General features: G+C 35.3%; 1 protein-coding gene across 1 annotated transcript; it reads left to right on the top strand.

Moving 5' to 3' along the window:
* The first annotated feature begins 78 nt into the window (after nt 1-78).
* On the top strand, nt 79-27,446 carry LOC123564632 (serine/threonine-protein kinase/endoribonuclease IRE1-like). Its single transcript, XM_045358353.2, has 20 exons — nt 79-264; nt 2,042-2,156; nt 4,445-4,481; nt 5,833-5,975; nt 8,679-8,807; nt 9,822-9,864; nt 10,574-10,632; nt 11,193-11,439; nt 16,237-16,318; nt 16,824-16,965; nt 17,176-17,483; nt 18,513-18,645; nt 19,407-19,497; nt 20,141-20,270; nt 21,410-21,563; nt 22,045-22,238; nt 23,746-24,015; nt 24,748-24,871; nt 25,541-25,608; nt 26,086-27,446. Exons 1-20 carry the CDS (start codon nt 184-186, stop codon nt 26,293-26,295), a joined length of 2,760 nt encoding a protein of 919 aa, XP_045214288.2. The 5' UTR covers nt 79-183; the 3' UTR covers nt 26,296-27,446.

Genomic DNA, 27,446 nt, shown 5'->3' with positions numbered 1-27,446 from the left:
TGAAAACGAAAGTTTATTAATTTCCCCAATCACGATTCCGCTTTTTATTCTGTTCGTTCCTACGATTACAAACCAAAACAAGCATGGCTGACAAAGGAGAAACGAAAACACATCACTATAAATTTTATGTCGATTACAGTTAAATTGTAACATATGCCCACAAAGAAATTGAACTAACGCAAAATGAAGTTATACCACTATCGATTTGCTTTGATCATATTCGGTGTTCTGTGGTCTTTCATCGAAAATTCGTTGTCCGAAGAGGTATAGTAAGCGGATGTCTTTTAGGGACCATCTCAAAATAGGTCTTTTTCTTCTCTAGTTAAGAATAAGTCAGAAAAAGTATAAAGCTTGATGAAATTTTTCAAGTTCTCACCACAAGATTAAATAACAGTTGTATATTTTGGGCAATATACGGTTATAGTCTCCTCTTTACAGAATGAACAAAATTAACAATTTAAGTGAGTTAAAGAATAGGCAGTGGCTACGATTACGGTACCGTAATTCTAGCCTCCAATTCTAGGATTACAGAAGTTCCGTATTCCTAAACAACCCTATGAGGATAGGCTAGGATTACGGAAGTATTTAATAGGCATCAAATATATGTTGGGACATGCATAAATGATGTTGTAAATTTACTTATTTCACTTAAAGTTAAAATAGCAATTTTTCTTGCATGTATGATTTCGTGTTACCGATCCCCCATTTTGGGTTAGTATAATCTTAAACGATATATTAATGGCAGCATGCGGAAATATTATAGAATTGTCTATGTTTCGTATATATATCTGCAATTTTTTCAAAACTGTACAAATTTCTTACTAACGTATCATTCCCTGTTGTGTTTGTAGTAGTGCTCATCAGAAGTTGGTATTAATGCAGACTATGTACACGCATCAAGCCAACACAAGTAGTCTTTAATAACATACGATATGGTTATAGTTGACATGTAAAACGAAAAAAAATGTGGTTGCCTGTGATATGTTTTATGTGTATATGATCTATGTTAATTGGCAGTTAAATACACATTTATAAACACTTCAAGTGTATTTTAGTAGGTCTTTTCTTCTATATAGCTTAATATTAAGAAAGCATTAGTAGATGCAAAATGGCGGATCGATAACACAAAATAATATGACAGGCATGAAAATTTGCTATTTTAAGTGAAAATAAGTAAGTTTATAACATCATTTATGCATGTCCTTACATATATTTGATGCCTCTTAAATACTTCCGTAATCCTAGCCTATCCTCATAGGGTTGTCTAGGAATATGGAACTTCCGTAATCCTAGAATAGGAGGCTAGAATTACGGTACCGTAATCGTAGCCACTGCCTAAAAAATATGTTGATTTAGTTACCCGTCTGACTGTTACTCATAATTTTAACATGTCCGAAACATTGCGGAATGATAGTAATTTCACATGGGAAAATGATTATATTTTACTCTGACTTTATCATAGACTCCCTGTGTAAAATTTCAAACTTTAACATCAAAGTATTAAATCCATATAATATTTCAGTGCCCAGGCACTTTGGAATTATGGCCTTTGAATTACTGAAAAACGCTTCTAAGGTCTTGGGCACATAAATCATCCCAAAAGGACCACTATACTACTAAATTATTAGTAGTATAGGAGTCCTTTTGGGGTATAGGAGTCCTTTTTGGGTCCTTTATGTGTATGCGCTCTAAGTCCAATCTTCAGTGAGTCAACAGTATATAAAGACTGGCTTACTATTTAGATGATTGGGCAGTTGTTGGAGACATGCGCTTTTCTCAAAAGCAGCTCTAGTTAATATTATTTTAGGAGTTAGTAGGCTGAAGGACACATTGGCCTCAAAATGGAAAACCAGGTTCTTGATCAGTGACTGGATGACATCTTTAGTTTTATGGCATATTAAGTGAAGGCCACAGTGGCATTGGGGCTACAAAAGTACATGAAACTGGATCTACAGCAGTCAGTCTTCATAGATGAAAGATTACCCATATTTAACCAAATGTTTTGCTTATTATATGACTCTTTCATTTTGTATTTGTATAGCATGGTGCAGGCTCCCTGACAGTACATAATGAAGTTCTTTTCATATCAACAATCAATGGAAAGTTTCATGCTGTCAGCAAACAAACAGGAAAAACCTTATGGTCTTTAGATGAAGGTAGGATTCTTTGCAGTCATTTGTTTTTCTTGTATTAATAGTTGATATTTAATACATTATTTTAGCCATTCGCTCCTGCAGTATTCTTGTTATGTGTACATGTTTTTCATTAAAAGTGGTGTCTCTATTACTTCTTTCTTTTGATTTAGTTTTGTGTGAGGCTTCTGTTCTCTTCATTTTTGTCACTCATTGATGTATTTGAGAACAGACTATAAAAAATAAAAAAATGCAAATTTTAGGTGAGTAATGGAGGAGGTGGGGTGGGTAGGAAATGGGGTGCTATGTGTTAGCTGAGTTCCCCAGTATTTATCATACTGACTCCACAAGCATCTGTAGAGGGTCACTAACAAACCTAATAATTGTTTTTTTTTTACTGACCACTTAGTGTGTTTAAGCTGAATCCAACATGAAAGTCTGTTGACTCTTGTCAGAAATAAAGAGCAGAGTTCGACACTAACTGATTTTAACAGGGTGCCCAAAGGAATCTCTACATTTTAAATCTTGGGGTCCTCCTCAGACTTGGGGATCCCACTTAATGTGATATATAAAAACAACAGCAACAGGTTTTTTAAGACCATTTATTGAGAGTTTTGGTTTACATCAACTCATTAACATCAGTAATTGTAACATATAAGTGTCACTGATGTTGAGACCCTTGGCTTTGTCAAGCAGACATAGGCTCAAAATATCTGTGTGAGCCTCCCAGATTTTGTAATGTAATTGTCCATTTCTAAACAGGTAAGTTAGTTTTAGAAATGCAGACTTACCTAGCATCTGGATAGTTTTTTCACCTTGTGAAGTTCCAAGTATAGAGTTCTTAGCTTTAAACTGGGAAACTTTATTTTTGTGACTTTCTGACGCATTGTGGTTTTTTTTTTACTGTTTGAAATCTAAAGTTGACATATATCCTGTGGGAAATGGGCTCTCTTACTCGTATACTGAGCATAAACTTCATTTCCTTTCTTCCTTTGTCATACTGAAGCGAGTCAAATTGTTTTAATCAACTCCAAAAATCCGTGATCACGTTTTTGTTATACGTTCTTTGTGTCTGAAGTCTTTCTTAAAATGTTTTAACTTTTTGATGGGGGAGGTGAGGCGCAGCTCACCTTCACAAAGCTGCAAAATGTTTGATTTCAATGTCCAAAAAAATCACAAATTCTTATGACAAGTTTAATAGACGCTTTACATATATATTTTCAACTGTAATTAGCATAATAACTTACAATATTTTTCAAACAGGTATTTATCTTAATTTATCAATGGCCAAGATAAAAAGGTATTCAGGTGGAATCCCCAGTCTTAAGAAGTTGGTGTTCCTCCTCAAAATTTGGGATCCTCGGGCACCCGGGACACTGTTAGTGTCGAACCCTGAAGAGGTTATCATGTGACCACCTTTTAACCAATGAAAGTGCTAAAATCTTGTGGGAGGTAACAGAAATTGCGATTGTCACAGTATTTCATTTACCTCGTGTATAAGGATAGAGATACAAATGTATGTGCTTATTGGTTTAAAGCCATTTTCTGTCTAGTTTGCTTATGGTGGATAACAAAACCGTTTCTGTGAAATCGTTAATAGTGATGGTGGATTTCATGGGTGGATCATTATATGAAGTTAAATCCCAATGACCACTGAATGAGCCGCTCCATGAGAAAACCAGCATTGTGCGTTTGTGACCAACATAGTGCATTTGTGGCCAGCATGGATCCAGACCAGCCTGTGCATCCATGCAGTCAGGTCAGGATCAATGCTGTTCACTTTCAAAGCCTATTGCAATTAGAGAAACCATTAGCGAACAGCATGGATCCTGACCAGACTGCGCAGATGCGCAGGCTGGTCTGGATCCATGCTGGTCACAAACGCACTGTGTTGGTTTTCTCATGGTTCTGCTCAAATATACCATTTGTGTTATCTTTACAGTTTGAAAATTACAAATTCATGCTCCCACATACATGTAACTGCCTTTTTGGACTATTGGCAAACCAAGAAATTTCTTGACCCCAAAATAAATTGATTTTACTGTAATGCAGAGGTTTTGAGTTCAGTTCCTGGATGAGGCAGTGTTCTCTTTGATGATTTGGCAGACATTCTAACATTCACCATTGACTGAAGTGGGGATGCTGTCATTTATCTTAGTACACCTGTATTGGTGACTGAGGAATCCAGAAACACTGGTGTAGGTTAACTGACTGCTTTTGAAGCCTTATTTAGACCAACCAAAAATACATGCAGTTGCAAATGGAAGTCATAATAAATGAATATTATAACTTGTTTTTGTTTTGTTTTGTAGAGCCTGTAATTAAAGTTCCAACAGACGTTTCATCAGGGTGAGTGTAGAAACCTCAGGTGTTTTATGTCTTTTTTCATTAACTGTGGTAATACAATGCTTCTTAGACTAAAGGAGAGAAACTGTGGCAATATTATTGTATATAATTAACGCATCTTAGTGGCTGAAGTGTCAGTTTTCAGCTTTAAATGGTATTTGTTTTCAAAGTTAAATAATTCATTATTTCTGGTATTTCATTTGCATCAGAATAAACTTCTAATTGATCATTTCATGCATAGTTATTTGCGTAGCCCCAGGTGTGTTTTGAAAACATGATTGATCTGTCATGAAACAGTGAAAGAACCAGCTGTTTGTAGATAATTATCACATGCTGGCTATTACTGTGAAATCGCTAATATTCATGTACGACAAGATTTCCTGAATTTCAAGGTTGGGCTAATCCGTGTAAATAAAATATAATTAAATGTAGCAAATAATTTTTTTTCTGTTTTTAAAATTTGAATGCATTTATTTGTGCCTCCATAAAATTAAGAATTTAGCAGAAAATAAACAGAGTCTGTAAAATATTGAAAATATGCCTTGTTGTCAGATGTAGTGTAATGTAGGACAGACCGTGATGGTGTATTTTTTTCACTAATGTGGCTGGTGAAAAAGAAACAGTTTGTCGTGATATTGATTATTGCTGAAGAAATAATTATTTATTACACCAATTAATGGCTTCTTTATGAATACAAATCTATTATTATATTAAAAATTGCAGTCCTGACAGCAGCTGTCAAACCTATAAACAACAAAATCAGATATGATTATGATATTCACATATGAATTTGTTTTAGCCAAAGTTTTAAGTGTTATGGATAGGTAACATTCAGAAATGTTTTGAAAATTGAAAAGTATGTAACAAACATTCAGCAAATCAGTTGTTGACCTCATCGAGACAACATGCAGAGCACATAAACCAGGTCACTAGGTTCAGTGTGAAAGTCGCACTTTGATGCCAAAGATCAAAACCTAAACTGCCTGAAAACTAGCACCAGTTATTTACCTCATAAAGACAGAATACAGAATACCCATGCCACAAGGTCTAACATCCCTTGTATCAGAGTTTGTCTAGGGGTATTAATCGTCTTCAGTGATAGCTCTAGTATTGGTGATCATTGGCATATCAGAGATTTTCATGAAAAAGGTAGGGAATGCTTGTTTCTGCCTTTTTAATTTATTGTACTTTTCTGCATAATATAGAAGCACAGTTGTATAATTTAGGCAGTTTCCTGCCTTATTTTGAAGGTGGGAAGTTTGTATGTATAAGACAAATGTAAATAGAGAAAGCAGTGTTTTAAATTTGAACTCTGTTTGTCAGCATTTAAAACAAAAACTTCTGTATGCTTTAGGTACAGTTTCCTGCCAGATCCGAAGGATGGAAGTCTATATGCACTCAGTGATGGTAGGGAAGGGATTAAGAAACTGCCATTTACAATACCCGAACTTGTCACTGCCTCTCCTTGTAAAAGTTCAGAAGGAATTCTTTACACAGGTATTATACTGTTTGCTTCTTATTCTTGTATTATAAATGAGCCTGAACGTAGAATATTCTGTCATGTGAGGAAGCCATCCTGCTGACTTCTGGAAGGTTGGTGGTCCTATCCAGGTGCCCACACATGTTTGAAAATTTTGCTCAGAGGGGCGTCTGGGGGTCTTCCTTCACCACAAAAAACTGGAAAGTGGCAGACCATATGAGCAATGACTGTCAGCTTGTTATTAAACCCAACAAATTGAAATAGATCAAGTTATTTGAAACATTCACTATTTCAAACAATGGGTGAGAATCAGATTATGATAATGAAGCAGAACTACTACTGGCTAGCGACCACCAAATCCGGACGACCACCAAACTGGACAGTCCTGTAAATGCTTTTTTTTATCTTTAACCTTGATAATCTGTTTATGATCAAATGGATGCTGATTTTCAACAACACGGCAAAGTTACAACAGTTAAATTTAAGTATTTTACAAGAAATGCTACATTTCATTTCGTCTGCACTCACAAAGCATGTTTACATGTCGGGGGAATTCGGAAATGGCGCGATGCGCATGCGCAGTATTTCCATGAGGTCCCGCCATTAAATCTAAAGGTCCCATGCAAATTAGAGGTAAGCAGACGAGACGTTTAGTAAACACTTATATCGGGGATATACAGCTTTGATAATTTAGTGCATGACTTTCACACACCCTAAAACACATTTTCGTATCAAAATATTCACTTCGAAAAGTGAAATTTTAAAAGATTTGGTTGGTAGAGATACGATCAAATTTATAGATTCAAGAGAGATTCTTGGACTCAGACACTGTACGACTACTTTCCATTGGTTGAAAATAAAGTTTAATTCAATGGTGAATTAAAATTAAAAATAAAAGAAGTGGCAACTCGCTGTCCAGAAACATGGTACTGTTAGACCTTAAAATAACGTGATTCGGTGGCCCTTTATGCGGGCCTTGAAAAAGTACTTGACCTAATTTTAGAAGTAAACAAGTTAGCTCTTTAGTTAGGAGGAGAACCTAGCTTTGTTCACATGAAATTTCAACCACTAGATATATTTATTTCCCGAGTTATCGTGAAAAATATTCCAAAAGTGTCCGGTTGTAGGACTCTAGCCAGTAGTATGCTTGAATGACGAAAAATACAAATTATTAATAATCAGAGTTCTTATTGAAAATATAGCTCAGTAAAGACACAAATATACCTGTATACCATAATAGGGTTATTATAATAGTAGCTTGATCTGGGATGCTGTATTTGGCTCAAGTGGATTTTGCTAGTTTGGATCACAGGATGCACTGAATGTGATCCAACTTGGCAAATTGCAGGAGTCGAATACAAAACCCAATATCTAGCTACTGATATAGTGACCCTTTTATTATATGCCTCCACCTTTTTAGCTCACCTGAGCCAAAGGCTTATGGTGAGCTTCTGTGACCGCTCAATGTCCGTCGTGCGTTGTCCGTCTGTCAACATTTCCTAAAAAATATTCTTCTTAAAAACCCACTAGGCAGAATTACACCAAATGAATGATCCTTGGGTGGCCCCCTTTCAAAATTGTTCAAAGAATTGAATTCCATGCAGAACTCTGGTTGAAATGGCAACCGAAAGGAAAAACTTTAAAAATCGTCTTGTCCAAAACCACGGGGCCTAGGGCTTTGATATCTGGTGTGTAGCATCATCTAGTGGTCCTCTACCAAAATTGTTCAAATTATCCCCCTAGGGTCAAATATGGCCCCGCCCGGGGGGTCACATGGTTTATATAGACTTATATAGGGAAAACTTTGAAAATCCTCTTGTACAAAACCACATGGCCTAGGGCTTTGATATTTGGTATGTAGCATCATCTAGTGGTCCTCTACCAAGATTGTTCAAATTAGTTATTATGTGAGTTATATAGGAAAAATACTTAAAAAGTTACCAGATCCTGTTTCCAAGACTGTTTAATTATAATTACCTGATGACCCCAAGTAATATGATGTCACTTGACTGTGACCTTGACCTACTGACCTACTTTCTTGTTTTTTTAAGATACAGGCTTAAAATTTGATGACATACACAGTTTTGCACACAAATCGTAAAACTGAATTTCATTGACCATGAATGTGACCTACTGACTTTCTTAATATTTTATCATCAGTTTGACATTTGAAACATATAGCTCATAATTACTCAGGTGAGCGATCCAGGGTCATCATGACCCTCTTGTTGTTTGTTGTTTTGTTATGAAAGGAAATCTTCAATGTTTATCTGTGTTTAGAGATTTTTTCTACCTGTTTGTATTTACTTGTGAAATTCGAGCCATATATTTGACAGAATTTATATAAGGATATAATAAAAAAATATACCCACCATATTAAAATGTAAAACAAGTCATTAAATATCCCAGAACTGTTTTTTTTTTTTCAAACATAAATAATATGATGCATAGGTGGAGTTTGTAAACTTACGTTGAAACAAAAAAATGACCTCTTTATATTGCTGTTAGATGCATGATACTCCCAGTTGGATATAGGTTTATTTGTTGCAGCAGTAGCCAGATATAAGCAATCTTTGGTTGTGCTAATTTTGTTTTAAATTGGCTAGAGAAATCTTTATTAGACAACCTTTGAAGTTACTTGATTGTGCATAGAAAGATATTATGGAAATGTTTTTGAAACTAATGAACATTTTGAACATACTCTATTCATAAACCAATAGGTCACAAGCGTGATATCTGGATGGCCATAGACCCTCACACAGGAGCCAAACTACAAACGCTGACTCTAGATGGTGCCCAGAACACTTGTCCATCAACTAAAGAAAATACTCTCTTTATTGGTAGAACTGGTGAGATATGTATTTACTTTTATCAAACTCCAAACTCCATTCTTTCATTTGGTTAGTAGATATGGTTTTTTTTATGTTCCCCAAAGTGGAAGCATAAAGTCGCCACTTTGTCCATGTTTGTCAATTCTAGTGTCCGTCCGTCCCACAATTCTTGTCTGGAGTTTTTCACAGCAACCACCTGTTGGGATGTATCCAATAAAGTCCAGGAGTCAGGGCCAATGATTCACAGATCAAACCATAAATCTCATTACAAGGGCAAATACAGACATGATCAGCTTAATAAAAAATGATCATGTCAGTATAAATGTGTATTATGTCATCATGTACACAGGCCAAATTACAGATATAGGCATTAAAAAGAACAGAAATTCTGTCCTAAAGATATTAGCAACACTGAAAATAATCTTGATATGCATATCAGTTGAGAAAGACGAAAATTTTCTGGAACCATTTAGATATTTTGAAGTCAGCGACTATATACTTTTGGCCAGGGAGGCCCCCATTTTGATATGGCCGTTCAGCAATGCTTCCCGACGGTCAGTATGACGTCACATTATTTACAGTATTTTCAACTTACAAAACTTTACTTTGTTAAAAATGTTCATTTTTTTTAATTGAAACCACAACACTACTATATGATTTATGTTTTGTTTACATATGGTAAACACTATTTCAGTTGGTAGCATTTACAGTACACAAGATACATTTGTTTCAAGGTTTATAAAGCTTTTTGAAAGGAAATTAGTTAATATTAAGTTAACTTATCACAAGGATCATGATTCAAGTTTCTCAAGGGTTACAAATATTTCCCAGTATTTACAATTTTCAGGTTTTAACTTGTGAGTATTCAAATTTTGAGTACTACATGTAGGTTACTCAATATAGCCCCAGTTCAGAGTTCACTTTAGTGACATTTGATAGTGTTTCTATTGGTTCAGAGCACACTATACTTATATCTTTATATTTGTTTAAAGTTCACTATGGTGATGTTTCTTAGTCTTTGTATTGTTTCAGAGTACACTATAGTGATGTTCGATAGCAAGACAGGGACCAAAAGGTAATATTTATAAAACTTACCATAAATTTTCACCTTTAAGTCTCCTTTGGGTATGGCAGGTTTAACAATTTAATATGTACACTGTTTTGTGGTATTAATATTTCATTACCCTTTGATGGTGACTTACTTTGTTGGGACCATTCAGTATTTTTGGAAATTGGATATATTGAGTGTATCAGTTTGATAGTGCTTGGGTTAACAAATATAAAATCTGATACAAAGTAGTTACAGACACTGCCATTTCATGTCAAACCTTGTTACATGATTTTGCATTTGTATAAATTAAATTTCCTAATTTAAATCTATAGTTAATTTCCAAATTTTCCATTGGTCTAATAATGGTCACACGATGAAATGCTGCTCTGTGTATGTGGAGTGAAAAGCAAATTTACCTGGAAAGGTTGATATATTTTTTCCCAGGTGGATAAACATACATTCTCAGCCTTACTAAAAGGCAATAATTGCTTAATGTTTAGCCTGCTGGCTGCAAGTGATTCTGCCTTTACAACCAGTGCAGACCAAGATCAGCCTGCATGTCTCTGCAGGCTGATCATGGTCTGCACTGTTCGCTGTTCAGTCAGTAAATTTTCAGTGAACACCTCTTCGAGTAATAAATGGTACTGCCCAAATTGAATGATGGACTAGTCCATTTTAGAAATTTAGCAGTGTAAGGGTTAATACGAGAATGATATTTTCTGTCTTATTACAGGTGGAATGCTACTTACTTAGATTATTCCTCCCATGTGGCTCCAGATGTTCAAGATTATGGTTAGTTTTAATGTTTTCTTATACTCAATATTTGAGTAGAATCGTTGATCTTTCATACAACTTATAGCTGTATTTAGGGTGAGTTATTCATTGAAATCAGATTATATTGTTTACCTTTCTCAAGGGGCTTCAGTTGCAAAGAAGGTTGTCTTGAATCACCCAAGTGGCTTGCAGAAGGTCACTGGTTCTACCCAAATGCCCACTGTTCTCTAAAATAATACTCTAAAGGGACACCTGGGTACTTTTTAATTAGTTAGAACTAGAAAGTGGCCATTTGATATATATTTTTGTAACACTTTCTGCATGAAATAAAATTGAAAAAAAAAAGTGGGAATAAGAATTTGCCTACATTCCAACCCTATTGTTTTGGTCAAGTAACTCTTAATACAGGTATTTTTCTTTTGGATCCAAAATGAAGTATAAGTGAAGACGATATTTATTAATATAGACATAAGAAATGCTTTTTCAAAATAAATCATAGGTAAAGTCAGTTTTTATGTCGAACAATCTCAGTGCTTTGTTAAAAAAACATTCTTTTAAATTACACAAATGTGTTTCAGATATGCGACATTGTACTGCTAGTTCCAATGGTTTAGCCGTGACATTAGATAGTGTTACTGGGGACATACTGTGGCATACAGACTTTGACTCTCCAGTTGTCGCCATGTACAAACTACATGCAGAGGGCCTTCAGAAGATACCATTTACAACTTTTGCACCAGAAACTCTTGATCACCTCACAGGACAACTTTCTTCAACATTTTGGAAGAATAGGTTCCTAGAACATGGACAGAAAAAGATATTTTAGTATGTTCATATTGACTGATTTTCATATTTTATTCTTATTGAATAACATTTTGGAAGAATAGGTTCCTAGAACATGGACAGAAAAAGATATTTTAGTATGTTCATATTGACTGGTTTTCATATTTTATTCTTAGACTTATTGAATAATCAAGACTTCCATATGGTTAATTGTAAGATTCACCACCTTTCATGGCGCAGTCGCACAGGAATTGAAACAAGGGTGTTAGACCGAGTGGTTAAAGGGACTGGACACCAGAGTTTGGCTAAAAAAATTCTGTAAAATATAATGGACATTGGAACAAGAGTTTTTGTTTCTGAACTATCTTTAAAAAATGCAAAATAGAGAAAAGAAGCATGTCCAAGTAGGAAATTGAACCCAAGCCACTTCGGCAATAACTTTTCAATCTTCTTGACGAATTTGTATTCAATTTTTGTCATCACTTGAGCGGTTGTCGGCGTCGGCGTCTGCGTCGGCGTTGCCTGGTTAAGTTTTATGTTTAGGTCAGCTTTTCTCCTAAACTATCAAAGCTATTGCTTTGAAACTTGGAATACTTGTTCACCATCATAAGCTGACCCTGTATAGCAAGAAACATAACTCCATCCTGCTTTTTGCAAGATTTATTGCCCCTTTTGTACTTAGAAAATATCAGATTTCTTGGTTAAGTTTTATGTTTAGGTCAACTTTTCTCCTAAACTATCAAAGCTATTGCTTTGAAACTTGGAATACTTGTTCACCATCATAAGCAGACCCTGTACATCAAGAAACATAACTCCATCCTGCTTTTTGCAAGATTTATTGCCCCTTTTGGACTTAGAAACTCAGTTTTCTTGGTTAAGTTTTATGTTTAGGTCAGCTTTTATCCTAAACTGTCAAAGCTATTGCTTTAAAACTTGCAACACTTGTTCACCATCATAAGTTGACCCTGTACAGCAAGAAACATAACTCCATCCTGCTTTTTGCAAGATTTATGGCCCCTTTTGGACTTAGAAAATATCAGATTTCTTGGTTAAGTTTTATGTTTAGGTCAACTTTTTCTCTTAAACTATCAAAGCTATTGCTTTGAAACTTGCAACACTTGTTGACCATCATAAGCTGACCCTGTACAGCAAGCAACATAACTCCATCCGGCTTTTTGCAATAATTATTGCCCCTTTTGGTCTTAGAAAATCATTTTCTTGGTTGAGTATTATGTTTAAGTCAACTTTTCTCATAAACTATCAAAGCTATTGCTTTAAAACTTGCAACAGTTTTTCACCATCATAAGTGGACACTGAACATCAAGAAACATAACTCTATCCTGCTTTTTGCAAGAATGATGGCCCTTTTTAGACTTAGAAAATCATGGGTAGGACAATATTTCTATTACACAAAAAAAATCAGATGAGCGTCAGCACCCGCAAGGCGGTGCTCTTGTTATGATTAAGTTGGTTTACTTTCAGTATCCCGTTACAAACGCTTTTCAATTTTGAATGGAAAAATTAGCTGAAACAAATAATTCTCATGTTTCCGTAACATATAATCTGTCGGTAACTAAGTTTCAAGTCCTTCATAAGAAATATAGCAATAATTTCCTTATACCTAAACATTTTCTTTTATTTTTGTTGTCGTACGATCTGGAGGTAGGTGCCTTAAATATCCAAGTAGGTGAATGATGAGCCTTGTTAAATAAGACAATAAATCACATTGTTGGGTATTTTCATTCTTAAATGCTCATTTACATGTTGTGATATAAATTATGCTGATGTTTATTCTTTTGAATAGTGAGGTACTGGATGCCAAAAAAGAAAAAAAAGCGATTTCACATCATATTATTCAGTCGATCATGTGCACATTAACTGTTGTTTACTGCAGAATATAAAGAGAAGGTCTCTCTATTTTGTTTGACTGATGAACAAAATGAGCCATGTTATAATATAGAAAAGCAAATCTCTGACAGCCACAGATTACAGGAGGTTGCTTAGAAGTTTAAGATTTATAGGATTTTGTTTAACTTTTTTAGCTCACTAGAGCCAAAGGCTCAGGGTGAGCTATTCTGATCAGTCGTCGTTCGGCATCCGTCGTCCGTCATCCGTTGTCCGTAAACTTTTACTTTAAACGACATCTCCTCATTAACCGCTAGGCCAATTTCATCCAAACTTCACAGGAATGTTCCTTGGGTGAAGCTCTACAAATTTTTTTCAAAGAATTGAATTCCATGCAGAACTCTGGTTGCCATGGCAACCGAAAGGAAAAACTTAAAAAAATCTTCTTCTCAAAAACAAGAAGCCCTAGAGCTTAGATATTTGGTGTGAAGCATTGCCTAGTGGACCTCTATCAATTTTTTTCAAATCATGACCCCGGGGTCAAAATTGACCCCGCCCCAGGGGTCACTTGATTTTACATAGGAAAATCTTAAAAAATCTTCTTCTCAAAAACCAGAAACCCTAGAGCTTAGATATTTGACATGTAGCATTGCCTAGTGGACCTCTACTAAATTGTTCAAATCATGACCCCAGGGTCAAAACTGACCCTGCCCCAGGGGTCACTTGATTTTACATAGGAAAATCTTCAAACATTTTCTAAAAATAGACCAGAAGGCCTAGAGCTTAGATATTTGACATGTAGCATTGCCTAGTGGACCTCTACAAAATTTGTTCAAACATGACCCCCCGGGGTCAAAATTGACCCCGCCCCAGGGGTCACTTGATTTTACATAGGGAAATCTTCAAAATTTTTCTAAAAATAAACCAGAAGGCCTAGAGCTTACATATTTCACATGTAGCATTGCCTAGTGGACCTCTACAAAATTTGTTCAAATCATGAACCCCGGGGTCAAAATTGACCCCGCCCAAGAGGTCACTTGATTTTACATAGGAAAATCTTCAAAATTTTTCTAAAAATAAACCAGAAGGCCTAGATCTTAGATATTTGACATGTAGCATTGCCTAGTAGACTTCTACAAAATTTGTTCAAATCATGACCTCCGGGCCCCATGGGGTTACTTGATTGTACATAGAAAAATCTTCAAAATTTTCTAAAAATAAACCAGAAGGCCTAGAGCTTAGATATTTGACATGTAGCATTGCCTAGTGGACCTCTACAAAATTTGTTCAAATCATGACCCCCGGGGTCAAAATTGACCCCACCCCAGGGATCACTTGATTTTACATAGGAAAATCTTCAAAAATTTTCTCAAAATAAACCAGAAGGCCTACAGCCTAGATATTTCACGTGTAGCATTGCCTAGTGGACCTCTACAAAATTTGTTCAAATTATGACCCCCGGGGTCAAAATTGACCCCGCCTCAGGGGTCACTTGATTTTACATAGGAAAATCTTCAAAAAATTTCTAAAAATAAACCAGAAGGCCTAGATCTTAGATATTTGACATGTAGCATTGCCTAGTAGACTTCTACAAAATTTGTTCAAATCATGACCCCCGGGGTCAAATTGACCCCGCCCCATGGGGTTACTTGATTGTACATAGAAAAATCTTCAAAATTTTCTAAAAATAAACTAGAAGGCCTAGAGCTTAGATATTTGACATGTAGCATTGCCTAGTGGACCTCTACAAAAGTTGTTCAAATCTTGACCCCCCCCCCAGGGTCAAATTGACCCAGCCCCAGGGGTTATTTGATTGTACATAGGGAAATCTTCATAAATTTGCTAAAAATAAACCAGAAGGCCTAGATCTTAGATATTTGATATGTTACATTGCCTAGTAGACTTCTACAAACTTTGTTCAAATCATGACCCCCAGGGTAAAATTGGCCCTGCCCCAGGGGTTACTTGATTGTACATCAGAAAATCTTCCAAAAAATTTCTAAAAATCATCAGTTTGACATTTGAAACATGTAGCTCATATTACTCTGGTGAGCGATCCAGGGTCATCATGACCCTCTTGTTTTAAAAAATGACCTCTCCGGTCAGACATGATTACATTTATCACAATTTATTGTATTTTCTGAGCAAGTAAGGTAGGATATTTTTTATGCCCCCACTTCGGTGGGTGCATATAGATTTGCCCTTGGCCGTCCGTCCGTCCTTCCGAGAATGTTGTGTTGCGCCTAGCTCCAAACGTGTTTGACCTAGAGTCACAAAACTTTACAGGAATGTTTGTCAGCATGTGTAGTTGTGCACCTGGGGTTTCGCGTCCGAATTCATTCAGTCGTGTAGAAGTTATGGCCCCTGACTTAGTAAAAAATCGGTCATTTTAATGTTGTGTCGCGCGTAACTCCAAAAGTATTTGACCTGGAGTCACCAAAGTTTACAGGAATGTTGGTCAGCATGTGTAGTTGTGCACCTTGGGTTTCGCGTCCAGATTCATTCAGTCGTGTAGGAGTTATGGCCCCTGACTTAGTTAAAAATTGGTCGTTTTAATGTTGTGTCGCGCGTAGCTCCAAAAGTATTTGACCTAGAGTCACTTAAGTTTACAGGAATGTTGGTCAGCATGTGCAGTTGTGCACCTGGGGTTTCGTGTCCGGATTCATTCAGTCATGTAGGAGTTATGGCCGCTGACTTAGTTAAAAATTGGTCATTTTTATGTTGTGTCCCGCGTAGCTCCAAAAGTATTTGACCTAGAGTCACCAAAGTTTACGGGAATGTTGGTCAGCATGTGCAGTTATGCACCTGGGGTTTCGCGTCTGGATTCTTTCAGTATTGTAGGAGTTATGCCCCTGACCTAGGAAAAAATTGTCATTTTAATGTTGTGTCGCGCATATTGTTTTCCCAAAGTTGATCTGTGTCCTTTGTCATGTAGTGGGGGCATCTGTGTCCCATGGACACATTTTTAGTTTTAAGCTTTTATTTGATTTTCAGTCCTACATTGTACGTTGGGGAGTACGAACATGGGAGTTTTGCAACAGGATCATATGTAGATGAAAAAACTGTCACAGTTTCAGTAAGTCCTTGTTTTTTTACTAATTTTACTGAATCAGTAACTAAAAAAGTTAGCTGTATTACCATTATGACCTTTATTTTATTGGTATCCTAGCAGTAAATGCTGGCAACCATTCATTCACCATGTTTTAATGTTCCAGTTTGAAAAAAATAGGTTGCTTTATGTTTTAGTTCTTTTGGGGGAAATGGAAATTAGTGCCCAATCAATAAGGATTGTGAATAAAAATGTACCTTGTTTACCCAAACTCTTGTTTTCACTGAAACTTAATCAAACTTGTATGAAATAAGTAAATATTAGGATTTTTTTTGGTCAGTAGGTCAAAGATCAAAATGAATAAGCTTCTACAATTTTCATTGAATATTTTCATATTATATCTACAGACAGAATATATGGGTAAATTTGTTATAACAGACATAGGTTGTGACATTTTGGCACAACTTTTTATATTATATGAGCTATTAAGCTTAGTTCATTACTGTAACCAGATTATATGTTTAATTTATAGCCCAGGGAAGGAGGAATACCTCAGCTAGAGGGACCAAAGGGCACTGTAGTAGACAAACCACCTCTAAAGCAACCACCTCAAACACATGAAGAGAAAATACGGGCTCATACTGTTAGAAGGAAAGATGCTGTACTATTATTAGGTATTGGATTTATATATAGATATAGAAAAATGAATGTTGTTTGTCCATGTTAATTGTTATCCTGTTTCATTTTGCCTGCTTCGGTGAGGACTGTTAATACAAATAATATGGAATTTGATTCATATTGCTATTAAGGGTGTCAGTAAATTGACTACATTTAAAAGCTTTTAGGTATTTAGAACAAACTTCTTTTATATTTCTTTTTTACAGGCTATCATGAAGTTCCAGAAGAAGATCAAAACAGAATTACTCCAGCATTTCAGATAACAGATAGATCAGAAACCACAGATAAAATTATTCCACCTAGACACAAGTCACCTGACCATAATTCCTCACCTAAACCAAAGTTTCCTCCACCACTGGAGAAGGGGGAGAGTACTCAAGGGCAGACAAATGATACTACAGCAGACAATGGATTGTTGAAACAGGCTATGGAATATCTGAATGTAGATTTGAAGTTCCTCACAATTGTCATTCTGCTAATATCAATAGGGGCTGTAGTAGTTATATACCCAAGGGTAAGATTCTTCAGCAGTTTTCATACAATTTATTTTAGTTTATTGTAAAGAAAGCTAGAAATTTGTACAGTTGTGTGACAATTGTTGTCTGTGGGTAGGGTTTGTTTTCTCGGGTAGAGGCAGTTGTAAATTTATTGTTACTGAACAAGTGGTGTGGGAGACATATTAATTTACTCATGTCTGTTTGTCTGTGAGTGTGTGTGTGTGTGTGTGTGTGTGTGTGTCTGTCACAAAGCTTGTCCACACTTTTAAGTCGAACATTCCTCATCCGATCTTCACCAAACTTGAACAAAATGTGTTTGACCATAAGACCTCGGCCAAGTTCGATAACTAGCGAAATCCGCCCAGGCACTTTTGAATTATGGCCCTTGAATAACTGATTGAGTCCACTTGTCCAAGCCGTCTAACTGGGTCCATTCATCTAAGCCATCTAGAGAAACTAGACATTTTTCATAGGGGCAGTTGTGGGAGACATGCGCTTTTCTCAAAAGCATCTCTAGTTTTATTTGATAATCTAATTTGTCGTAAAAATAACATGGGCTTGGTACCCTGGTACCCTGACATAATTTGAATTTGGTTACTCAGTCTTGTCCCTCCTGTCTTTAGTACCTTGTCACAGCACTTAAGTATTTTCGACAGGTTTAATTTTGAAAACTTAAGAATAAAATCCATTCGGTTTAATTTCCTGTAAAGTTGTTATATTATTAATATCTGGCAATGTTTAATCTACTTTTAGGTTTTCATTTTGTAGAAGAACTGTGAAACTATAAATGTCTGTAGTGGACTTATTTTCAAGGATTTCATGGTTGCATGAGTCAAAATAAGAATTAAATACCCATTGATTTTTTTTTTCAAAACTTGCAGTCCATGAATTTAAATCCTCAAGAAATAGTTTGGACAAAATCATGAAATTAACTGATTTCATAATCTGACAGTTATAAAAGTGTCAAAATAAGAGATTTCATTATGTGAAGATATTTAATAATTTTGATAGAATTGATCCTTAAATATCTTTCTGTTATGTTATAGTCTGTGGATGAGGAGTCGTACAAGAAAATATTACGTAAGATTGAGGAACACCAGCAAAATGGACAAACACAGAAATCTGCCCAGACTTCCTTCAATGAGAGAGACAGGTCCTCTTCTGATCTGCAGTATGATGGTATAGTAGTCTGTCATTATATGTTAATAATAAGGCACATCATTTGTTAGGGACAAAAATTATGAAAAGCTGATGCAGGATGTCTGGAGAGAGTGAAAGTTATAAAAATCACACATTTGATTTTACTTACGGTACTTCATTTTGAAACAAGAGGAAGTGACAGTGAGAAAATGAAAAGTTCTTAGAATAGTTATTATGCCAAAGTTTTGGACCTACAGTGGTCAAACTTCATAAAATGATAATGGTTTCTGATCTGTAACAAAAGAATATTCAGGTCAAAGAGTGCTTTGGCTTTGCAGGATGATTGTCTGTAGTCAGTTCCTATTGTTTTTGAGGTTGACTGGTCAGAGGTCAAGGCCACAGTGTCATTAAGACAAAAAATCATTCCTTATCAGTAGCTGGAAATGATTGGATCAACAGCAATCAAATCTGATGATTGTTTATGGTGTGTGTAGGTGATCTCTAGTGTATTAGTTATCAGGAGGTCAGTCACAGTGATCGTAGACTATAAAAAGTTACAAGCATCAGGCTTACTAGCTTGATTGTCTATGGTCAGTTTATAACCCCAATTGTTTTGGGGGTCATCAGGCAGTAGTTCAAAGTCACAGTGTACTTGAGAATGAAAGTAACACGTCTAGATAATGATTGGAGCATATAAGTTATACAGGCTGCTCCTGTTATTTCATTATTTATCAGTCTTACAATTTAAATTTAAAGCCTGTATGTATTTAGATATAAATGTATTTCTACAACTGTTTCAGCTATTCCAGATGGCTATGTTCAAGTTGGAAAAATTTTGTATAATCCTAGAGAAGTTCTAGGCCATGGATGTGAAGGAACATTTGTTTATAGGTAAGTCTTGTAAATGTGTAGCAAGACGTCATGCGATAAAAAAGTATGTAATAATACACATTCAGGGTTTGCACTGACCATAACAAGTCATGGAAAATGATCTTTTTGTGGAAAAGTCATGGAATTTGAAAACTGCTGATTTTATCATGGAAAAAGTCAAGGAAGAGTTAAAAAGAACCTTGAATGTTTAAATATAAGGTTCCTTCTTAAAAGTTATAATTGAAGCCAAGGTGATGAGTATAATAAATAAGAACTGATTTAAAGCATAGAAAAAGAAAATTGATCAAATGCTGATAATGTCATCTTACAAAAACTTACAAAAAGAGATTTATGAATTTTAGCCTTAGATAGTTTTCAAGGGTGATCATTTAAATGACCCTTGTTTCAGGTAACTGGAAGCATTCATTTATTTGATTTTCATCTCTGTAAGCATTTAAAATATAATGGAAACTGAAAAATGTTGTTTAAGTCCCAGCAAACCGTGACATTACACTTTTAACACACTATTAAAGATCAATGTGCCTGTCATGTCACAGAACTGGTTTTATTCAAAGTTTTAAAGACAAGAAGGTAATAAAGAAATTTAAATTTAGTGTATTATACATTTGAGAAAGTTGAGTCAAATGAAAATATTTGGTTGCAGGGGTAAATTTGACCATCGTAGTGTAGCAGTAAAGAGGTTGTTGCCAGAGTGTTTCAGTTTTGCGGACAGAGAGGTGGAGCTGCTAAGGGAATCCGACCAACATCCTAATGTCATCAGATACTTCTGTATGGTAGGTTCTCTCTATAACCTCTATATTAAAAACTTACATAGTTATATTTATTTGATATATATTTAATAAGATTTTCATGTTTGCTGGGAAAGTTCAATATGGAGAATTTTTCATCGTTTAAGATCAGAAGTAATATTTTGTTGAGCCAATTGTTCAACTGGAGTTAATTGTGGGTGGAGGGGGTGTGAGGAAGGGGCGGGGCCTAGTCACTGAATGGGAAAGGTCTCTGCTTTCAAATAATTTGCTTTTCACCCTATGTTTGGATCATCATGTGAGGAATCTATCCAGCTGTTTTGAGGAAGGTTGTGGTTCTACACAAGTATTCACCTTGCCCTAAGGTAGTTCTGCATGTTTGGATCAGAATTTAGTCTACAATGTAGAATTTGATTAAATCTTAATTTTTCAAAACTTCAGAATATACTTAGAAAATTCAGCAAAGAAAAAGGATAAGGTTGTGTGCTTGATTTTTTGCTAGACTGATTTGAAAAATTTGTTCCTTACGCAATTTTTCATAATTGGAGTCTATGGGAAAATCTTAACTTTCATAACATTTTCGCAAATAGAAAATTTTCTACAATGTAGATTTTAATCATACTTCTCACAGTTGTAAATAAACATATGGCCTATAAAGTGGTGAAATAAAATGAATTGGTCCATGTGCTTATTTTCAAGATATTTGACCATGATTAAAGTGAACCGAACATTTCACGCTAATTTTAAGACATTATTTTGAATTATTTAACATGTCAGATGTTTTAATAATGTACTGTAACTTTAGAGAGGTAGTAGCAGTGCAATTGTTATAAATTTACAAACAGATTGCTATTAATTCATAAAATGATTTTCATTTCTGTACAAGGAATCCAGGCTATATTCTACGTTTTCCGGATAAATAACATTATGCCATCACTTCCGGTTTATCAGACATGCAGAATTACCTTAAATATTCTTTGCAGTGTCACCTGGTATTTTCCTTAAACATTAAATGCTCAAAGGTCAACATAGGACTTGAACTTTTTCATTTATCACAGTCATTTGTCCCATCAGCATTTATTCAGTTGTCAGTGAAAACACTTTGTCTGCGTTTGTCCTTTAAACACATCAGACATAGCCTGAAGATTGTTCTATCTGTATTACAGGAAGCAGACAGTCAGTTCCGTTATATTGCGCTGGAATTATGTACAGCCACGTTAGCTAGTTATATAGATGGCAAGAGCAAATTGAACCTCGATCCAATAACAATATTATATCAAGCAATGTCAGGGCTAGCACATCTCCATTCATTAGATATTGGTGAGTGTACTTTTAAATTTGATGTACTCAGTACAGTATCTTCAACTAGTAATATAGACATTAAAATGAAGAGCAGGTAAGATACCTTGCTATGGAACCAAGCATCGTTAGTTTAGTTCCCCTTACCTGAAACTAAAATGACTTGTAATGGTTCTTTACATCTGTCACACTAAAGAATCAGAGAAGCTTGGAACTGGAGCATCATCTGTATCTTGCACTATCTTGAGTATCTTCCATTTTTAGTGTAGTAAAATATTCATACTTGTTCTAACTAATTTAGAAATATCAGGAAAATAAAATCACCATGAATATTCTCAATCTATAGTGATCTGTTAAAAGGAATTTTTCACCGAAATTATAAGAGAGGTAAGTTATGAAAGTTATATGGTTGCAGTTTATTCAGATGGAATTTGTTTAGATGATGTCATCATATGGGACATTTATTCATTTTTCATCTTTATATACCTTTACCTGTTTTCAGTACATAGAGACATAAAGCCACAGAATGTATTGATATCGCAGCCTGATTCTCGGGGCCAAGTGAGGGCTATGATCTCAGACTTTGGACTGTGCAAGAAGTTGGCTGCAGGACGGCTTTCATTCTCTCGTAGGTCAGGCGCTGCTGGTACAGAGGGCTGGATAGCACCAGAGATGTTGAATGAAGATCACAGAACAGTAAGTTCCTGCTTTTAAGTTATTGATGCCCTCATACAAAACAGTTTTTTGCTTTGTTATTATGCCCCCAGCATCTGCTGATGCGGGAGGCATATAGTGATTGTCCTGTCCGTCCGTCCATTCATCCGTCCGTCCGTTTGCCCATAGGAGGTTAATCAAATGGGACCGTTTCGTCTGGCATCAATACCCCTTACTAGAATGACTTCATACTAATGCAGATGTAACCTGTGACCATTCCTCATCTTCACACATCACCTGACCTCAGTTTGACCTTGACCACATTTTGGACTTTATATGAGCCATCTCTTGGTTAACCAAATGGGACCGTTTCGTCCAGCATCAATACCCCTTACAAGAAATGAATTGATACTAATACAGATGTAAACTGTGACCATTCCTCATCTTCAAACATCACCTGACCTCAGTTTGACCTTGATGCAAAATCTATCGACAAGGATGCCACTGGGGGCATCAAGCGTTTATTGAACACAGCTCCTTGTTGCACTTATCACAGGTTTAATACATGTGCGCATGAGAGATTTTATGGTCTTTGACTCTGTCTGTACCATAAAAGCTGAAACATTTCCACTGGACAATATCTCACTGACTGAAAATTCAGCAACAAATTTTGACACAAGCATTAAAAGTATTTGCTGAAGTTAAGATTTTGCTCATTTTCGAATTAGTGATAGTGTATCTTTAATTTAATATAAAAAGCTGTAAGGACCATAAGGTCCTTGCCTGGTATGTCTTGTAATACAGTTCTCATAGCTGTCCCTTTCTCTACTACTTAACGCAAATTGTTCAAGTGTTGAACTGACATGAAATGGCTGTATTGTGTAGGACATTAGGTAATCGTGTTTTTGTAATATACTCGTTTAAACGGTCCACTTTCCTTGAAAAATTGCTCATGTAGAAATCAATGAAGATAGCAAAATTCTGTTAACTTTTCATAAAAACAGCATTTATTCAAAACAGCTGGATTCTTTTATTTACAGTAAAGACTGCCTTAGCGACCCCATGCTTTCAGCGTCTTTCTGTCTACAACCACCTTTTTATTTCCTCCCGATCCATTTTACATTAAAATTGGCTTGTTTCTAGTGACTACTTGTCTGATGCCTACAGTGACCATGATTTCTTTGCCCCAAACCAAGACTTTGAACCTTTATAACAATTTTTTGACCCCTCGTCTCAAAGGGAGAAAACTTTTCCAATACAAATTATGGAGTGTGGTTCTTGATCTTAATAACTGCATCACCGTCTTATTGATGAAAATTAAGGGAAATAGACTGAAAGGTTATTTAAAATATTCCATGTTTTATCAGTGTTTAAAGGTTCTTAATAAAATGCTAACTAGAACATTTTTTATTTGCCTTATTCCAAGACCTCTCCTAATCAGATTGTGTGTAGAGACTCCCTGTCTACAATGACCTTTTGAAATTCTCCGAAGATTGGTCACTGTAGACACTCTTTTACTGTAATTATTACATATTGTTACACCTTTCAGACTTGTGCTGTGGATATATTCTCAGCGGGTTGTGCTTTATATTATGTGGTTACAAAAGGAAAACATCCATTTGGTGAGCCATTACGACGACAGGCTAATATTCTTGCTGGAGATTACAATTTAGACAGTCTTCCTCTAACTGACTGCTATGTTAGGAAACAGTTGATAGAGACAATGATTGACTTTGATCCTGACAGTCGTCCAACAGCTAAAGCTGTACTCAAACATCCTTTCTTCTGGAAAAAGGAAAGACAACTTGCATACTTCCAGGTAAGCATTTTAGACAGATTTGTTTGTGAAATATTGATGGATTATTTCAAGGAAAGACAACTTATGCACATCATGGTAAGCATTTTAGACACCTTTGTTGGTGAGAAAAGGCAGGTTCTTTATTTCATTGAATCAAAGAAAGGCAACTTGGATTGTTCTTTCATTTCAAGGAAAGACAGTGTGCATTTTGGCAAATTGATCTTCTTTCTACCAATAATAAACCAAAAAGAAATTGGTCTGCACTGTTGGCTATTCAGTAAGTAAATTTTCAGTTAACACCCATTCGAATAATAAGTGGTACTGCCCAAATTAAATGATGGACCAGTCCATTTTAGAAATATTGCAGGGCAAAGGCTAAGACATATTTAATTTTGTTGGTATAAAATCTATGATTTTGCATAATATGGCTATTTCATTGGGATATGAATTCACGGATTTCAGCATAGCAGGATTAAAGAATGGGAACTTTTTTCATGGTTTGGTGGGATTTAATTTTGTGAATTGATGCAGCCATTAAATCTATAAATAGTAGCCCCCTACGAATAGTAATGATTTCATTGTATTGTTGCTTCTGTCAAAACACTAACAAAAGTGACACAAATTCTCCATCTACAGTAAACAATAAAAAATACATGTAATGTTTTTAACATGAACATCTGATTTATCATGATGGTAAGAATTTTGTCATGTGATAAAATCAAAGTATGTTAATTATTTTCTTGCATAACATAGGACGTGAGTGATCGTATTGAGAAGGAATGCGAGGAAAGCGTAGTTGTAAAGAGACTGGAATGGGGAGGTGATCGCGTTGTGAAAGGTGATTGGCGCAGTCATATCTCAAAAGAATTACAGGATGGTAGGTCAATTATTTTGTTAAAGAAATTATATGTTAATGAAATGAAGCCCGCCCGCTTAGCTCAGTAGGTAAGAGCGTTGGTCTACGGATCACGGGGTCGTGAGTTCGATCCTCGGGTGGGGCGTATGTTCTCCGTGACTATTTGATAAACGACATTGTGTCTGACATCATTAGTCCTCCACCTCTGATTCATGTGGGGAAGTTGGCAGTTACTTGCGGAGAACAGGTTTGTACTGGTACAGAATCCAGGAAAACTGGTTAGGTTAACTGCCCGCAGTTACATAACTGAAATACTGTTGAAAAATGGCGTTAAACCCAAAACAAACAAACAAACAAATAATGAAATGAATAATTTGGTTGTTGATGTGTTAGGTGACTTGTAGTTAAATATAGGGCTTATTTTGACTGTCAGAAATTTTCCATTTTCAGTTTTTCATAGAGATAGTTTTGTGTAATTTCTTAAGTAAATTGCCTTCTAGGTTACAAAAAAGGTCATACTTTCTTTTTAATTTTCAAAATTTTTGCTTTAGGTGACTATAGTAATATTGTCAACAAGAAATTACATTAAATGTAAAAAAAAAAAAATGTTTCAGTAATATTTTATGGACTCGAGATGGTATGATGTACATATTTGTAGTGTTATGCACTTGTGTTTATTCTGCTTTTCAGATCTGAGGAAATTTCGAACATACAAAGGACAAAATGTCAGGGATCTTTTAAGAGCCATGAGAAACAAGGTATTTTTGATACGGGTGTTGATACGAAGTAACAGCTTAGTTTGTTAATAAAATCTTTGCATTGTATTTTGTGAGTGAAATTTTTGAAAAAAATAAAAGGTAGTAGTAAGTTTAATTTTACAATAAAATGAAATGTTAATGTATTTTGTATTGCAAATTAAATAAAGTAAGAACACAGTATAATAAAACTTAATTTGAGTGTCAAGTTGCATTTGTAACTAGAGATAATATGATAATTATAACACTCTTTAACGCTTGGTGTTAATAGATGTTTTGATGTCTGTGCAAAAGCTTAAACCTTTGTTTGGCTGTGTTGCCATGAACAATGTCAAATTCATCAGGACAATATAAGTATCATTTTAAAAATGTTGCATGCTGTATGGAAGTTAATGTAGGTAAAAAATATTGAGAGACTGGTCTGTTGTCATTCTGCACAGTTGGTAATTATGAACAATTTCATCTTTTTTTTTCTCACAGAAACATCATTACAGGGAGTTACCAGAGGCTGTAAAGAACTCGCTTGGTACAGTACCCGATCAGTTTGTTAAATATTTCACATCAAGATTTCCTCGTCTTCTCATTCATACGTACACTGCATTAGAATGTTGTGCTCATGAGCGCGTGTTCCAACAATATTATGATGACAGTAAACACACACCACTGCCAGAAGCTGCAGATGTCAGATGAATTAAGTGGGATGTTCAAAATTAAACAGTTTTGTCATAAGGCATTAGAGAAGAGGTTGATACTAAGTGTCATTGAATGGTGATACAATTTATATTTCTACCTGGCAAGATGTTGGAAGGTACTCAGCTGTTGTTGGGAACATGATTTGTGTCCAGTTTTGGTAACATACAAACATGTGATGTAGATTATAACAGTTTTGCATCTCTTATGGCTATTGGTGCTAATTAGTGGCCAATTATTGTATAAACAAATCTAAAAGTCTGTTGTGTGGAAGAGACGGATCAGTTACCTGTTACTCTGGGATTGTGAATGTATCTGTTGTTGAAATTGGACATTGAATTCTTCGTGTGAGGAAGCCATCCAGCTGGCTAACGGATGGTCGGTGGTTCTACCCAGGTGCCCGCTCATGATGAAATAATGCACGGAGGGGCACCTGGGGTCGTTCTCCACCATTAAAGCAAAAAAGAAAAAAAAATTGAAATGTGGACAAAGGTTGAAAATCGTGTACATTTACTGTCAGTGAGGATGGTTAAAGATTTCCAGGACAAGGAATTTAGATGATTTAAATTATGTCTGCCAGTAACAAATTGAGGGGTATACAGAACATAGTGTAAAAAAGGGAAGCAAAAAATATTTATGTTGCAAAATTGGTTACAAAAAAAAGTACATATTAAAATTTACCATAGGGATATTTTAATTTAATGTTTATTTTTGTCACGGAAGATTTTGCATGGATCGATGACCCAACTTTAACTATCACTACAGATAAGATCTTTTGAAGGGTTGGATTGTTTGTAAAAATAAAAGAATTACATAGAGTGTAAGATACTCCTCACATGTCTGCAAATCAAATGCGAAGTTCAAAAATAGAAATTTAGTTGTTGAAATTTTAAATATTGACGAACAGCTTGGTAGTTAGGTATTTATTTTTTTTACAGTTTTGATTTTTTTTTAGAATTCTTCCTAGATGTTGTTAACTCTTTTTTTTTTTCATTTGATAAAAATATATATAAATTGTATATTTTTTTTTACATATTTTTTTATCTTCTAGCCACACTTAGGGCTAATTTTTTATTCTATCTTGAGTCAGTTTAGCTGCCATTAGCTTATAGTTGTAAATAATGCCAAAGATTTTAACATTAAAGATTTAA

This window comes from Mercenaria mercenaria, chromosome 2 (assembly GCF_021730395.1).
Source record: "Mercenaria mercenaria strain notata chromosome 2, MADL_Memer_1, whole genome shotgun sequence".
NCBI classification, from domain to species: Eukaryota; Metazoa; Mollusca; class Bivalvia; order Venerida; family Veneridae; genus Mercenaria; species Mercenaria mercenaria.
The sequence above is the reverse complement of the archived record's forward strand: the minus strand, read 5'-3'. Positions and strand labels throughout refer to the sequence as shown.